Source organism: Salmo salar, chromosome ssa09 (genome assembly GCF_905237065.1).
Source record: "Salmo salar chromosome ssa09, Ssal_v3.1, whole genome shotgun sequence".
Lineage (NCBI taxonomy): Eukaryota > Metazoa > Chordata > Actinopteri > Salmoniformes > Salmonidae > Salmo > Salmo salar.
Genome location: NC_059450.1, coordinates 147,281,095 through 147,298,575, shown reverse-complemented (window position 1 = coordinate 147,298,575; position 17,481 = coordinate 147,281,095). Strand labels below are relative to the sequence as shown.

Sequence of the window (17,481 nt, the reverse complement as noted above, 5' to 3'; positions counted from 1 at the left end):
CTCTTTATGTAGTGTCGTCGTCTTACAGTAGGTCTCTTTATGTAGTGTCGTTGGTCTTACAGTAGGTCTCTTTATGTAGTGTCGTCGTCTTACAGTAGGTCTCTTTATGTAGTGTCGCTGCGTCTTACAGTAGGTCTCTTTATGTAGTGTCGTGCGTCTTACAGTAGGTCTCTTTATGTAGTGTCGTCGTCTTACAGTAGGTCTCTTTATGTAGTGTCGTTGCTCTTACAGTAGGTCTCTTTATGTAGTGTCGTCGTCTTACAGTAGGTCTCTTTATGTAGTGTCGTCGTCTTACAGTAGGTCTCTTTATGTAGTGTCGTCGTCTTACAGTAGGTCTCTTTATGTAGTGTCGTCGTCTTACAGTAGGTCTCTTTATGTAGTGTCGTCGTCTTACAGTAGGTCTCTTTATGTAGTGTCGTCGTCTTACAGTAGGTCTCTTTATGTAGTGTCGTCGTCTTACAGTAGGTCTCTTTATGTAGTGTCGTCGTCTTACAGTAGGTCTCTTTATGTAGTGTCGTCTTACAGTAGGTCTCTTTATGTAGTGTCGTGCTTACAGTAGGTCTCTTTATGTAGTGTCGTCGTCTTACAGTAGGTCTCTTTATGTAGTGTCGTCGTCTTACAGTAGGTCTCTTTATGTAGTGTCGTCGTCTTACAGTAGGTCTCTTTATGTAGTGTCGTTGTCTTACAGTAGGTCTCTTTATGTAGTGTCGTCGTCTTACAGTAGGTCTCTTTATGTAGTGTCGTCGTCTTACAGTAGGTCTCTTTATGTAGTGTCGTCGTCTTACAGTAGGTCTCTTTATGTAGTGTCGTCGTCTTACAGTAGGTCTCTTTATGTAGTGTCGTCTTACAGTAGGTCTCTTTATGTAGTGTCGTCTTACAGTAGGTCTCTTTATGTAGTGTCGTCGTCTTACAGTAGGTCTCTTTATGTAGTGTCGTCGTCTTACAGTAGGTCTCTTTATGTAGTGTCGTCGTCTTACAGTAGGTCTCTTTATGTAGTGTCGTCGTCTTACAGTAGGTCTCTTTATGTAGTGTCGTTGTCTTACAGTAGGTCTCTTTATGTAGTGTCGTCGTCTTACAGTAGGTCTCTTTATGTAGTGTCGTCGTCTTACAGTAGGTCTCTTTATGTAGTGTCGTCGTCTTACAGTAGGTCTCTTTATGTAGTGTCGTCGTCTTACAGTAGGTCTCTTTATGTAGTGTCGTCGTCTTACAGTAGGTCTCTTTATGTAGTGTCGTTGTCTTACAGTAGGTCTCTTTATGTAGTGTCGTTGTCTTACAGTAGGTCTCTTTATGTAGTGTCGTCGTCTTACAGTAGGTCTCTTTATGTAGTGTCGTCGTCTTACAGTAGGTCTCTTTATGTAGTGTCGTCGTCTTACAGTAGGTCTCTTTATGTAGTGTCGTCGTCTTACAGTAGGTCTCTTTATGTAGTGTTGTTGTCTTACAGTAGGTCTCTTTATGTAGTGTTGTCTTACAGTAGGTCTTTATGTAGTGTTGTCTTACAGTAGGTCTCTTTATGTAGTGTTGTCGTCTTACAGTAGGTCTTTATGTAGTGTTGTCGTCTTACAGTAGGTCTCTTTATGTAGTGTTGTCTTACAGTAGGTCTCTTTATGTAGTGTTGTCTTACAGTAGGTCTCTTTATGTAGTGTTGTTGTCTTACAGTAGGTCTTTATGTAGTGTTGTCGTCTTACAGTAGGTCTTTATGTAGTGTTGTCGTCTTACAGTAGGTCTCTTTATGTAGTGTTGTTGTCTTACAGTAGTTCTCTTTATGTAGTGTTGTTGTCTTACAGTAGTTCTCTTTATGTAGTGTTGTTGTCTTACAGTAGGTCTCTTTATGTAGTGTTGTCTTACAGTAGGTCTCTTTATGTAGTGTTGTTGTCTTACAGTAGGTCTCTTTATGTAGTGTTGTCTTACAGTAGGTCTCTTTATGTAGTGTTGTTGTCTTACAGTAGGTCTCTTTATGTAGTGTTGTCTTACAGTAGGTCTTTATGTAGTGTTGTCTTACAGTAGGTCTCTTTATGTAGTGTTGTTGTCTTCCAGTAGGTCTTTATGTAGTGTTGTCTTACAGTAGGTCTCTTTATGTAGTGTTGTTGTCTTACAGTAGGTCTCTTTATGTAGTGTTGTTGTCTTACAGTAGGTCTCTTTATGTAGTGTTGTTGTCTTACAGTAGGTCTCTTTATGTAGTGTCGTCGTCTTACAGTAGGTCTCTTTATGTAGTGTTGTTGCTTACAGTAGGTCTCTTTATGTAGTGTCGTCGTCTTACAGTAGGTCTCTTTATGTAGTGTCGTCGTCTTACAGTAGGTCTCTTTATGTAGTGTCGTCGTCTTACAGTAGGTCTCTTTATGTAGTGTCGTCGTCTTACAGTAGGTCTCTTTATGTAGTGTCGTCGTCTTACAGTAGGTCTCTTTATGTAGTGTTGTTGTCTTACAGTAGGTCTCTTTATGTAGTGTTGTTGTCTTACAGTAGGTCTTTATGTAGTGTCGTTGTCTTACAGTAGGTCTCTTTATGTAGTGTTGTCTTACAGTAGGTCTCTTTATGTAGTGTTGTCTTACAGTAGGTCTCTTTATGTAGTGTTGTCTTACAGTAGGTCTCTTTATGTAGTGTCGTCGTCTTACAGTAGGTCTCTTTATGTAGTGTCGTCGTCTTACAGTAGGTCTCTTTATGTAGTGTTGTTGTCTTACAGTAGGTCTCTTTATGTAGTGTTGTTGTCTTACAGTAGGTCTCTTTATGTAGTGTTGTTGTCTTACAGTAGGTCTTTATGTAGTGTTGTCTTACAGTAGGTCTCTTTATGTAGTGTTGTTGTCTTACAGTAGGTCTCTTTATGTAGTGTTGTCGTCTTACAGTAGGTCTTTATGTAGTGTTGTTGTCTTACAGTAGGTCTCTTTATGTAGTGTTGTCTTACAGTAGGTCTCTTTATGTAGTGTTGTCTTACAGTAGGTCTCTTTATGTAGTGTTGTTGTCTTACAGTAGGTCTCTTTATGTAGTGTTGTCTTACAGTAGGTCTCTTTATGTAGTGTTGTCTTACAGTAGGTCTCTATGTAGTGTTGTTGTCTTACAGTAGGTCTCTTTATGTAGTGTTGTCTTACAGTAGGTCTTTATGTAGTGTTGTTGTCTTACAGTAGGTCTTTATGTAGTGTTGTCTTACAGTAGGTCTTTATGTAGTGTTGTCTTACAGTAGGTCTCTTTATGTAGTGTTGTCGTGTCTCTTGTCGTCATGTGTGTTGTGTCCTATATTGTTATTTTATATAACATTTTTAATCCGCAGGAGGCCTTTTGGTAGGCTGTCATATTAAATAAGTATTTGTTTTTAACTGACTTGCCTAGTTAAATAAAAGGTTCAAGAATGTATTTATTTTTAAAACTTGGCTTGTTTGACGTCACAACCGACAGCGCAGGCGACTGCCGAGACTGATCTACAAATGACATTGCATCATAAATAACTAGTCATTATTGTTTGTAGATCAGTCAGTCACCATTTTGATGCTCTCCAACACGGCCAACGTCTCTCAGAGTGGAAAACCAATCAATGTTCAGCTCCATATGAGCCATGACCAATGGACGTTCAGCTTCTCAAATCCAGCTGTTTGTAACTTCTGAAACCAGTAACAGACCAGGTGATGTTGATCTGGGAGTAGAGTGATTCAACATGGATCCTGTTCAGCCAGTCATTAAATCAACTCAGGAGTGTATGTTTACATAGAGTTAAAGTAGTTCTATTTAAGGTCAGCTCATTCAGGAAGGTTTCCATTTTAAATTCCTGAAATGGAATTCAAATGCCTATGTCCTGAACATAGTGAATTGAAATGGACCATGACCCCCAGGCAGTCATGGTGTTTACATCTCCAGAGCGCGAGCTAGCTGAGGCGTCCACTTCCTGGTTACTGATAGTGATCATCCTTCATTCACACCCACTCAGTAGTTGTCAGCTCCACTGAGCACAGCATTGAGGGCTTTAGTCTCTACACTCTGGTCACATCAGTCATCTAACCATCACATCCTAACAGAGGTAGGAGCACAGAGCAGACAGAACCACACGGAGACAGGCATGGCACATTCCAGTCTGTTCAAAAAACTTCCTGGAGAATCTAGGTATTCCGAGCCACACCCACTGATATATCTCCAAGTGTGTGTTTGCATGTACCTCAAAGGCCTGTACAGGGATGGGTTTGCTGTGGCGTGTGAGAGGAGGAAGAGAGGAGGGAGTGGACACACTCAAATCCTGCACAGCCTTCAGAGCCTAGAGGGAGAGAGGGAGAGAGAAGAGAGGGAGAAAGAGGGAGAGAGAAGAGAGGGAGAAAGAGGGAGAGAGAAGAGAGGGAGAAAGAGGGAGAGAGGAGAGAGAAGAGGGAGAGAGAAGAGAGGGAGAAAGAGGGAGAGAGAAGAGAGGGAGAAAGAGGGAGAGAGAAGAGAGGGAGAAAGAGGGAGGGAGAAGAGAGGGAGAAGAGAGGGAGAGAGAAGAGAGGGAGAAGAGAGGGAGAAGAGAGGGAGAAGAGAGGGAGAAGAGAAGAGAGGGAGAAGAGAGGGAGAAGAGAGGGAGAGAGAAGAGAGGGAGAAAGAGAGAGAGAGAAGAGGGAGAGAGAAGAGGGAGAGAGAAGAGGGAGAGAGAAGAGAGGGAGAAGAGAGGGAGAGAGAAGAGAGGGAGAAGAGAGGGAGAAAGAGAGAGAGAGAAGAGGGAGAGAGAGAGAGAGAGAAGAGAGGGAGAGAGAAGAGAGGGAGAAGAGAGGGAGAAAGAGGGAGAGAGAAGAGAGGGAGAAAGAGGGAGAGAGAAGAGGGAGAGAGAAGAGGGAGAGAGAAGAGGGAGAGAGAAGAGGGAGAGAGAAGAGAGGGAGAAGAGAGGGAGAAAGAGGGAGAGAGAAGAGGGGAGAAAGAGGGAGAGAGAGGGAGAAAGAGGGAGAGAGAAGAGGGAGAGAGAAGAGAGGGAGAAGAGAGGGAGAGAGAAGAGAGGGAGAAGAGAGGGAGAAAGAGAGAGAGAGAAGAGGGAGAGAGAAGAGGGAGAAGAGAGAGAGAGAGAGAGAGAGAGAGAGAGGGAGAAGAGAGGGAGAAAGAGGGAGAGAGAAGAGAGGGAGAAAGAGGGAGAGAGAAGAGGGAGAGAGAAGAGGGAGAGAGAAGAGGGAGAAAGAGAGAGAGAGAAGAGGGAGAGAGAAGAGAGGGAGAAAGAGGGAGAGAGAAGAGAGAGAGAGAAGAGAGAGAGAAAGAGGGAGAGAGAAGAGGAGAGAGAAGAGGGAGAGAGAAGAGGGAGAAAGGGATTAAGGACAGTGTGTATACTGCTTTCCCGACTTCCTGGTCTACTTCTTCCTTCTCTCCAGTCCTCCCATCTTCTCACTCCATCCCTCCCTCCCTCTCTCCCTCCATCCCCCCTCTCACTCCATCCCTCCCTCTCTCCATCCCTCCCTCTCTCCCTCCCTCTCACTCCATGCCTCCATGTGTAGCCTGAGCTCTGGGGCCCAGACAGAGGGGAGGGGGGGACATAGAAATAGAATGACTATTAGATAATATTTCTATGCTCGTAGGCTTACCTTCTTCTCTATAGAAGACAGTAGGTCTTTGAGGATAGCCAGTTTAGTGACCAGATTTTCCAACTCCTGATCTCCACCCTGATTCACCGACTACAGAGGAAAACAGACCGTTAAAACACACACACACACACACACACACACACACACACACACACTAGATGATATGCAGGCGTGACCCTATGGTTTGTTGTCACATCACATGAGGAAAGTTTGAAGGGAAAGTGGGTCTGGCCCTTTAAGACTACATTAGCCACAGTGTGTGTGTGTCTGTGTGTGTGTCTGTGTGTGTGATTACAGCGTGACTCTCTCAAGCACAGCTGTCTCCAGGAACTCTTGTTGTTTCTCCCTGGGAGACAAAGAGCTCTTTCCTCATGACCCCCAGTGCACTCAGGAGCACTCTGTGTGTGTGTGTGTGTGTGTGTGTGTGTGTGTGTTCAAGAGGAAACCAAGGTGCAGCATGTCTAAGCTTCCTGTGCTTCCCAGAGTCATACATTTCACCTCACCATCTGTCTCCTGCGTGTACGCAAACACACACACACACACACACACACACACACACACACACACACACACACACACACACACACACACAATGTTCTCTCTCACAGACACACACACACAATGTTTTCTCTCACAGACACACAACACACACACGCAACTAAAGGTAGAAAAAGTATAGTACCTGCTGTATCATCTTGGACACCATGAAGGCACTCTGTTGGTCAAACACCTTGGACAGGATCTCCAGCCCAGACAGAACCTTATCCACCTCCCTACACACACACACACACACACACACACACACACACACACACACACACACAATGTTCTCTCTCACAGACACACACACACACAGATACATTTTTGAGAGAACATTGTGTGTGTGTGTGTGTGTCTGTGAGAGAGAACATTGTGTGTGTGTGTGTGTCTGTGAGAGAGAACATTGTGTGTGTGTGTGTGTGTCTGTGAGAGAAAACATTGTGTGTGTGTGTGTGTGTGTGTGTGTGTGTGTGTGTGTGTGTGTGTGTGTGTGTGTGTGTGTGTGTGTGTGTGTGTGTGTCTGTGTGTGTCTGTGAGAGAAAACATTGTGTGTGTGTGTGTGTGTGTGTGTGAGAATGTGTGTGTGTGTGTGTGTGTGTGTGTGTGTGTGTGTGTGTGTGTGTGTGTGAGAAACATGTGTGTGTGTGTGTGTGTGTGTGTGTGTGTGTGTGTGTGTGTGTGTGTGTGTGTGTGTGTGTGAGAGAAAACATTGTGTGTGTGTGTGTGTGTGTGTGTGTCTGTGAGAGAAAACATTGTGTGTGTGTGTGTGTGTGTGTGTGTGTGTGTGTTGAGAGAAAACATTGTGTGTGTGTGTGTGTGTGTGTGTGAGAGAAAACATTGTGTGTGTGTGTGTGTGTGTGTGTGTGTGTGTGTGTGTGTGTGTGTGTGCTGTGAGAGAAAACATTGTGTGTGTGTGTGTGTGTGTGTGTGTGTGTGTCTGAGAAAGAACATTGTGTGTGTGTGTGTGTCTGTGAGAGAACATTGTGTGTGTGTGTGTGTGTGTGTGTGAGAGAGAGAGAACATTGTGTGTGTGTGTCTGAGAGACAACATTGTGTGTGTGTGTGTGTCTGTGAGAGAGAACATTGTGTGTGTGTGTGTCTGAGAGACAACATTGTGTGTGTGTGTGTGTCTGTGAGAGAGAACATTGTGTGTGTGTGTGTGTGTGTGTGTGTGTGTGTGTGTGTGTGTGTGTGTGTGTGTGTGTGTGAGAGAGAGAACATTGTGTGTGTGTGTGTGTGTCTGTGAGAGAGAACATTGTGTGTGTGTGTCTGTGAGAGAGAACATTGTGTGTGTGTGTCTGTGAGTGAGAACATTGTGTGTGTGTGTCTGTGAGTGAGAACATTGTGTGTGTGTCTGTGAGTGAGAACATTGTGTGTGTGTCTGTGAGTGAGAACATTGTGTGTGTGTCTGTGAGTGAGAACATTGTGTGTGTGTGTCTGTGTGTGTGTCTGTGAGAGAGAACATTGTGTGTGTGTGTGTCTGTGAGAGAGAACATTGTGTGTGTGTGTGTCTGTGAGAGAGAACGTTGTGTGTGTGTGTGTCTGTGAGAGAGAACATTGTGTGTGTGTGTGTCTGTGAGAGAGAACGTGTGTGTGTGTGTGTGTCTGTGAGAGAGAACGTGTGTGTGTGTGTGTGTGTGTGTGTGTGTGTGTGTGTGTGTGTGTGTGTGTGTGTGTGTCTCTCTGTGAGAGAGAACATTGTGTGTGTGTGTGTCACCCGTTGAGGCGTTTGCAGGAGGACACCAGTGTCTTGTTGAGGTGGGGCAGAGAGCTGGCTCCCTGTTTGACAGCCTGCAGGTCCAGAGCGTAGCTTCCCTTCAGATACTCATGGGAAATGGTGCTCAGGCCGTTAGCAGCAGGGGCGCTAAAGTAGGACGGAACAACATCACAATCCGTGTCAGTAGAACAGACACGGGTCTTAAATCCTCTGGATTTACCATAGAGACCATGGGGGGGGACTGGCCTTGTGGTGAGTATAGAACACTGAAGACAGGACAACAACTTTCCAAAGTCACAGATTTCCTCAGGATCAGACGGCTGCTGACTCACTGTCTAAGCAAGATAAACTACACACACACACAGTTTCTGTGGAGTCACACACACACACACACACACAGAGAACACAAACACAGCCTCCTCAATGAGCTGTGTGGTTTTAAACAGGATGTTGTCTTCCTATCTCAGGAGATGGGGGGGGGGTATGAGAGGATAGAAAACGAGGAGAAGAGGAAAGAGAGGGGAAGGGTTCTTGAGGGTTGTTCTTGGCCCTGAACAGACTGACTGAATCAATACAACCAGCATCAGTTGGTAGGCAATTGATCACATTTAAGACCCACCTTTTACTAGGGCCAATGTTTTACCAGATCACGCACAACTGTGTGTGTTTGATCTGTGTCTGTGTGTGTGTTTGTTGTGTGTGTGTGTGTGTGTGTGTGTGTTTGTTCTGTGTGTGTGTGTTCTGTGTGTGTGTGTTCTGTGTGTGTGTGTTCTGTGTGTGTGTGTTCTGTGTGTGTGTGTTCTGTGTGTGTGTGTTCTGTGTGTGTGTGTGTGTTTGTTCTGTGTGCTGTACCTGTCGGTTGATGTCTCCGGGGCGGAGCCTGTAGGTGTTGTGGAGGAGGAGGCGGAACGAGGAGGAAGGGGCGGCTTCTCATCTTCCCCATCTGACCAATCACATAGAGAGAGAGTTAACACTTGATCAATCAGAGAAAGAGACGGAGCGAGAGACAGACAGAGATACAAGTCTTTCAGAGCGTTCACAGTCAGCCCACTGACACCCCTATTAGATCACAGCAAAATCACAGTCTACTTGAACAGAGTAATACTCAATCATGAGGCATCAAAGCCAAAGGAACTGAGTAATATTAAGAAATGCTATGGATGGAAGGAATGTAGTGTAGAAACCTACCAAAAAACAATTAGGTAACAACAAATTCAATCCCTTTAGTAGATAACTTCCTGGACAAAACGTTCCACTGTAATAGTGAAGGTGTAAACTTGGCAGTAGAAAGTCTAAACAGTATATTTGACCTCTCAGCTTCCCTATTAAATCTAAAAATCTCAAATAGAAAACCGAAGAAAATTAACAACAATGACAAATGGTTTGATGAAGAATGCAAAAACCTAAGATATAAATTGAGAAACCTGTCCAACCAAAAACACAGAGACCCAGAAAACCTGAGCCTACGCCTTCACTATGGTGAATCACTAAAACAATACAGACATACACTACGGAGAAAGAAGGAACAGCACGTCAGAAATCAGCTCAATGTAATTGAAGAATCCATAGAATCTAACCACTTCTGGGAAAATTGGAAAACTCTAAACAAACAACAACATGAAGAGTTATCTATCCAAAACAGAGATGTATGGATAAACCACTTCTCCAGTCTTTTTGGCTCTATGACAAAGAACAAACAGCAAAAACATATACATGATCAAATACAAATCTTAGAATCAACTATTAAAGACTACCAGATACCACTGGATTCTCCAATTACATTGAATGAACAACAAGACAAAATACAAACCCTCCAACCCAAAAAGGCCTGTGGTGTTGATGATATCCTAAATGAAGTGATAAAATATACAGACCACAAATTCCTATTTGCTATCCTCAGCTCTGGCATCTTCCCCAATATTTGGAACCAAGGACTGATCACCCCAATACACAAAAGTGGAGACACATTTGACCCCAATAACTACCGTGGGATGTGTCAATAACAACCTTGGGAAAATCCTCTGCATCAAAAATTGGCTTTTTACCAAATTACCGTATGACAGACCACGTATTCACCATGCACACCCTAATTGACAAATAAATCAAAACAAAGGCAAAGTCTTCTCATGCTTTGTTAATTTGATCATCAATTTGTTAATCATGATCGTTATCCAAGATGGCGTAGCAGTTCAGACGTCCTCTACCCTCCTCTTGTCCCGTATATATATATATATATATATATATATATATATATATATATATATATATATATATATATATATATATATATATATATATATATATATTACATCATACATATATACACACATCTTTTTTCTTCACTTATCTTTTTATATTTTTTATTCTAAAAACTCAACCTCAAAGCACTCTCCTGCAACCCGCCTCACCAATTTAAAAAAGAAAGTATTATTTACCTCATCTGAATACAGCGTGACTCAGATCAGAGCATACCGGACCTATTCTCTTTCCTTTCCCCGATTTCTACCGCAGGCTCTGGACATTTACACCTGGATCTTGCAGCTAACTAGCTGCTACCTGAGTGACTATTGGCAACGTCGGTCACAGAATTAACACACATTATTATGGAGCTAGCCAGCTGAAGAGTTCCGTCAGCCACTCCTGGGCTATTCCTGAGCTAGCCAGCTGAAGTGTCTCCTGGGCTACAACTCACCTATCCTGACCCGTTTTACTGCCGATGCGGAGCCCCATCGGGTCTTCACGACTGGACCACCGACGTTATCTGCCCGAGGGAGTTATCCAACTGGCCCCTCCGTCGCGACGTAACCTGATCGCCCATCTGCGGCCCGCTAATCGTTAGCTGTCTTTTCGGCTGCGATCTGAATAGGTCTATCGGACACTTTTCTTGGGCCACTATAACTAACTATTTTGCCAAATTGGACAGGTCCCCCCTTCCACACGGAACCCCACTAACCCACAGACGGAAACGCACGAGGTGGCTAAAAACAGACCTCCCTCCCATCTTCCACCAGCTTGCTACCTATGGCCCGGCTAGCTGTCTGAATCTCACTGGACCCTTTGATCACTCGGCTAAGCATGCCTCTCCTTAATGTCAATATGCCTTCTCCATTGCTGTTCTGGTTAGTGTTTATTGGCTTATTTCACTGTAGAGCCTCTAGCCCTGCTCATTATACCTTATCCAACCTCTCAGTTCCTCCACCCACACATGCTATGACATCTTCTGGTTTCAATGATGTTTCTAGAGACAATATCTCTCTCATAATCACTAAATGCCTAGGTTTACCTCCTCTGTACTCACATCCCACCATACCTTTGTCTGTACATTATACCTTGAAGCTATTTTATCGCCCCCAGAAACCTGCTCCTTTTTCTCTCTATTCTGGACGTCACAGACGACCAATTCTTATAGCTTTTAGCCGTACCCTCATACTTATTCTTCTCTGCTCCTCTGGCGATGTAGAGGTGAATCCAGGCCCTGCAGTGCCTGGCTCCACTCCTACTCCCCAGGCGCTCTCTTTTGATGACTTCTGTAACCGTAATAACCTTGGTTTCATGCATGTTAACATTAGAAGCCTCCTCCCTAAGTTTGTTTTATTCACTGCTTTAGCACACTCTGCCAACCCGGATGTCCTAGCTGTGTCTGAATCTTGGCTTAGGAAGTCCACCAAAAACTCTGAAATTTTCATCCCTAACTACAACGTTTTCAGACAAGATAGAACGACCAAAGGGGGCGGTGTTGCAATCTACTGCAGAGATAGCCTGCAGAGTTCTGTCCTGCTATCCAGGTCTGTACCCAAACAATTTGAACTTCTACTTTTAAAAATCCACCTCTCCAAAAACAAGTCTCTCACCGTTGCCGCCTGCTATAGACCCCCCTCGGCCCCTAGCTGTGCTCTGGACACCATATGTGAACTGATTGCCCCCCATCTATCTTCAGAGCTCGTGCTACTAGGTGACCTAAACTGGGACATGCTTAACACCCCAGCCATCCTACAATCCAAGCTTGATGCCCTCAATCTCACACAAATTATTAATGAACCCACCAGGTACAACCCCAAAGCCGCAAACACTGGCACCCTCATAGATATCATCCTAACCAACGTGCCCTCTAAATATACCTCTGCTGTTTTCAACCAAGATCTCAGCGATCACTGCCTCATTGCCTGCACCCGTAATGGGTCAGCGGTCAAACGACCTCCACTCATCACTGTCAAACGCTCCCTGAAACATTTCAACGAGCAAGCCTTTCTAATCGACCTGGCCCTGGTATCCTGGAAGGATATTGACCTCATCCCATCAGTAGAGGATGCCTGGTTATTTTTTTTAAATGCCTTCCTCTCCATCTTAAATAAGCATGCCCCTTTCAAGAAATTTAGAACCAGGAACAGATCTAGCCCTTGGTTCTCCCCAGACCTGACTGCCCTTAACCAACACAAAAATATCCTGTGGCGTTCTGCATTAGCATCGAACTGCCCCCGCGATATGCAACTTTTTAGGGAAGTTAGAAACCAATACACACAGGCAGTTAGAAACGCCAAGGCTATCTTTTTCAAACAGAAATTCGCTTCGTGCAACTCCAACTCTAAAAAGTTCTGGGACATTGTAAAGTCCATGGAGAATAAGAACACCTCCTCCCAACTGCCCACTGCACTGAGGATAGGAAACTCTGTCACCACCGATACGCCCACTATAATTGAGAATTTCAATAAGCATTTTTCTACGGCTGGCCATGCTTTCCACCTAACTACCCCTACTGCATTCAACAGCACTGCACCCCCCACAGCTACTCGCCCAAGCCTCCTCCATTTCTCCTTCTCCCAAATCCATTCAGCTGATGTTCTGAAAGAGCTGCAAAATCTGGACCCCTACAAATCAGCTGGGCTTGACAATCTGGACCCTTTCTTTCTAAAATTATCTGCCGAAATTATTGCAACCCCTATTACTAGCCTGTTCAACCTCTCGTGTCGTCTGAGATTCCCATAGATTGGAAAGCAGCTGCTGTCATCCCCCTCTTCAAAGGAGGTGACACTTTTGACCCAAATTGCTACAGACCTATATCCATCCTACCCTGCCTTTCTAAGGTCTTCGAAAGCCAAGTCAACAAACAGATTACCAACCATTTCGAATCCCACCGCACCCTCTCCGCTATGCAATCTGGTTTCAGAGCTGGTCATGGGTGCACCTCAGCCACGCTCAAGGTCCTAAACGACATCGTAACCGCCATCGATAAAAAACAATACTGTGCTGCCGTATTCATTGACCTGGCCAAAGCTTTTGACTCTGTTAATCACCACATCCTCATCGGCAGACTCAGTAGCCTTGGTTTCTCAAACGATTGCGTCGCCTGGTTCACCAACTGCTTCTCTGACAGAGTTCAGTGTGTCAAATCGGAGGGCCTACTGTCTGGACCTCTGGAAGTCTCTATGGGGGTACCACAGGGTTCAATTCTTGGGCCAACTCTTTTCTCTGTATACATAAATGATGTCGCTCTTGCTGCTGGTGAATCTCTGATCCACCTCTACGCAGACGACACCATTCTGTACACTTCTGGCCCTTCTTTGGACACTGTGTTAACAACCCTCCAGACGAGCTTCAATGCCATTCAACTCTCCTTCCGTGGTCTCCAACTGCTCCTAAACACAAGTAAAACTAAATGCATGCTCTTCAACCGATCGCTGCCTGCACCTGCCCGCCTGTCCAGCATCACTTCTCTGGACGGTTCTAACTTAGAATTTGTGGACAACTACAAATACCTAGGTGTCTGGTTAGACTGTAAACTCAACTTCCAGACTCACATCAATCATCTCCAATCCAAAGTGAAATCTCGAATTGGTTTCCTATTTCGCAACAAAGCATCTTTCACTCATGCTGCCAAACATACCCTCGTAAAACTGACCATCCTACCAATCCTCGACTTCGGCGATGTCATTTACAAAATAGCTTCCAATACCCTACTCAACAAGCTGGATGCAGTCTATCACAGTGCCATCCGTTTTGTCACCAAACCCCATATACTACCCACCACTGCGACCTGTACGCTCTCGTTGGCTGGCCTTCGCTTCATAATCGTCGCCAAACACATTGGCTCCAGGTCATCTACAAGACCCTGCTAGGTAAAGTCCCCCCTTATCTCCGCTCACCATAGCAGCACCCACCTGTAGCACGCGCTCCAGCAGGTATATCTCTCTGGTCACCCCTAAAGCCAACTCCTCCTTTGGTCGTCTCTCCTTCCAGTTCTCTGCTGCCAATGACTGGAACGAACTACAAAAATCTCTGAAACTGGAAACACTTATCTCCCTCACTAGTTTTAAGCACCAGCTGTCAGAGCAGCTCACAGATCACTGCACCTGTACATAGCCAATCTATAATTTAGCCCAAACTACTACCTCTTCCCCTACTGTATTTATTTATTTTATTTATTTTGCTCCTTTGCACCATATTATTTATATTTTATCTTTGAACTTTCTTCAAACTACTAATCTACCATTCCAGTGTTTTTCTTGCTATACTTTATTTACTTTGCCACCATGGCATTTTTTTGCCTTTACCTCCCTTATCTCACATCATTTGCTCACATTGTATATAGTCTTATTTATTTTTTTCTTCTACTGCATCATTGATTGTATGTTGTTTTACTCCATGTGTAACTCTGTGTTTTTGTATGTTGTCGAACTGCTTTGCTTTATCTTGGCCAGGTCGCAATTGTAAATGAGTACTTGTTCTCAACTTGCCTACCTGGTTAAATAAAGGTGAAATAAAAAATAAAAAAATACAATTTCCATAAAGCTTTTGACTCAATTTGGCTTGAGGGTCTGCTATACTGGTCATCCCCAAAGCCAACACCCCCTTTGGCCGTATTTCCTTCCAGTTCTCTGCTGCCAATGACTGGAACGAATTGCAAAAATCACTGAAGTTGGAGACTTATATGTCCCCCTCTAACTTTAAGCGTCAGCTGTCAGAGCAGCTTACCGATCGCTGCAGCTGTACACAGCCCATCTGTAAATAGCCCATCCAACCAACTACCTACCTCATCCCTATACTTGTTTTTCTGCTCTTTTGCACACCAGGATTTCTACTTGCAGATCCTCATCTGCACATATTTCACTCCAGTGCAAATTGCTAAATTGTAATTATTTTGCCACTATTGTCCTATTTATTGCCTTACCTCTTCACTACATTTGCACACACTGTATACAGATTTTTCTATTGTGTTATTGACTGTATGCTTGTTTATTCCATGTGTAACTCCGTGTTGTTTTTGTCGCACTGCTTTGCTTTATCTTGGCCAGGTCGCAGTTGTACATGAGAACTCGTTCTCAACTGGCCTACCTGGTTAAATAAAGGTTAAATATATATATATTAAAAAAATATAATAATAATACAAATTGATGGAAAGTGGTGTTGGGGGAAAAACACAAAAAACATAATGCATGTACACAAACAACAAGTGTGTGGTTAAAATTGTCCAAAAAATAAATGTGTTTCCACAGGGTCGGGGGGTGAGACAGGGATGCACCTTAAGCACCACCCTCTTCAACATGCATACATACATACATACATACATACATACATACATACATACATACATACATACATACATACATACATTGGCGAGGGCACTAGAATAGTCTTCAGCACCTGGCCTCACCCTACTAGAATCTGAAGTCAAATGTCTACTGTTTGCTGATGATCTGGTGCTTCCGTCCCCAACCAAGGAGGGCCTACAGCAGCACTTAGATCTTCTGCACAGATTCTGCCAGACCTGGGCCCTGAGAGTAAATCTCATTAAGACAAAACGAAATGTTCCAAAAAAGGTCCAGTTACAAGGACCAAAAACACAAATTCTATCTAGACACCATTGCCCTAGAGCACACAAAAAACTATACATAACTCGGCCTAAACATCAGCACCACAGGTAACTTCCACAAAGCTGTAAACAAGCTTAGAGACAAGGCAAGAAGGGCATTCTACGCCATATAAAAGGAACATGAAATTCAACATCCAAATTAGGATCTGGCTAAAAATACTTGAATCAGCTATAGAACCCATTGCCCGTTATGGTTGTGAGGTCTGGGGTCCGCTCACCAACCAAGAATTCACAAAATGGGACAAAAACTTCAAATAATGCATGCAGAGCAGAATTAGGCCGATACCCGCTAATTATAAAATCCATAAAAGAAACATTAAAATCTACAACCACCTAAAAGGAAGCGATTCCCAAACCTTCAATAACAAAGCGATCACCTACAGATAGATTAATCTAGAGAAGAGTCCCCTAAGCAAGCTGGTCCTGGGGCTCTGTTCACAAACAATAACAGACCCTACAGAGCACCAGGACAGCAACACAATTAGACCCAGCCAAACCATGAGAGACAATGGAAAGAATTAACAAAAAAATAGAGCAAACTAACCTCAGGAAAAAAAGAAACGTCCCCTTTTCAGGACCCTGTCTTTCAAAGATAATTCGTAAAAATCCAAATAACTTCACAGATCTTCATTGTAAAGGGTTTAAACACCGTTTCCCCATGCTTGTTCAATGAACCATAAACAATTAATGAACATACACCTGTGGAACGGTCGTTAAAACACTAACAGCTTACAGACGCTAGGCAATTAAGGTCACAGTTATGAAAACCTAGGACACTAAAGAGGCCTTTCTACTGACTCTGAAAAACACAAAAAGAAAGATGCCCAGGGTCCCTGCTCATCTGCTTGAACGTGCCTTAGGCATGCTGCAAGGAGGCATGAGGACTGCATATGTGGCCAGGGCAATAAATTGCAATGTCCATACTGCGAGACGCCTAAGACAGCACTATAGGGAGATAGGACGGTCAGCTGATTGCAGTGGCAGACAACGTGTAACAACACCTGCACAGGATGGGTACATCCGAACATCACACCTGCGGGACAGGTACAGGATGGCAACAACAACTGCCTGAGTTATACCAGGAATGCACAATCCCTCCATCAGTGCCCAGACTGTCCGCAATAGGCTGAGAGAGGCTGGACTGAGGGCTTGTAGGCCGGTTGTAAGGAAGGTCCTCACCAGACATCACCGGCAACAACGTCGCCTATGGGCACAAACCCACCGTCGCTGGACCAGACAGGACTGGCAGAAAGTGCTCTTCACTGACGAGTCGCGGTTTTGTCTCACCAGGGGTGATGGTGGGATTCGCGTTATTCATCGAAGGAATGAGCGTTACACCGAGGCCTGTACTCTGGAGCGGGATCAATTTGGAGGTGAAGGGTCCATCATGGTCTGGGGCGGTGTGTCACATCATCGGACTGAGCTTGTTGTCATTGCAGGCAATCTCAACGCTGTGCGTTACAGGGAAGACATCCTCCTCCCTCATGTGGTACCCTTCCTGCAGGCTCATCCTGACATGACCCTCCAGCATGACAATGCCACCAGCCATACTGCTCATTCTGTGTCCTGCAAGACAGTAATGTCAGTGTTCTGCCATGGCCAGCGAAGAGCCCGGATCTCAATCCCATTGAGCACGTCTGGGACCTGTTGGATCGGCGGGCTAGGGCCATTCCCCCCAGAAATGTCCGGGAACTTGCAGGTGCCTTGGTGGAAGAGTGGGGTAACATCTCACAGCAAGAACTGGCAAATCTGGTGCAGTACATGAGGAGGAGATGCACTGCAGTACTTAAGGTATAGGGGGCAGTATTTTCGATTTCGGATGAAAAACGTGCCCAGAGTAAACTGCCT

At 44.4% G+C, this 17,481-nt stretch overlaps 1 protein-coding gene across 2 annotated transcripts in view; it reads right to left on the bottom strand.

Moving 5' to 3' along the window:
- The window catches only part of LOC106613219 (phosphatidylinositol 3,4,5-trisphosphate 5-phosphatase 2A), a 66,332-nt gene that overhangs the window by 24,084 nt on the left and 24,767 nt on the right, over positions 1 to 17,481 (bottom strand). For both annotated transcript variants that reach the window (XM_045724799.1, XM_045724800.1), the window contains exons 4-8: positions 8,619 to 8,709; positions 7,767 to 7,913; positions 6,193 to 6,283; positions 5,511 to 5,600; positions 4,136 to 4,231 (exon numbers count right to left, since the gene is read on the bottom strand). In XM_045724799.1, coding sequence (XP_045580755.1) covers positions 4,136 to 4,231; positions 5,511 to 5,600; positions 6,193 to 6,283; positions 7,767 to 7,913; positions 8,619 to 8,709 — 515 coding nt within the window. The remainder of the gene's footprint in view (positions 1 to 4,135; positions 4,232 to 5,510; positions 5,601 to 6,192; positions 6,284 to 7,766; positions 7,914 to 8,618; positions 8,710 to 17,481) is intronic.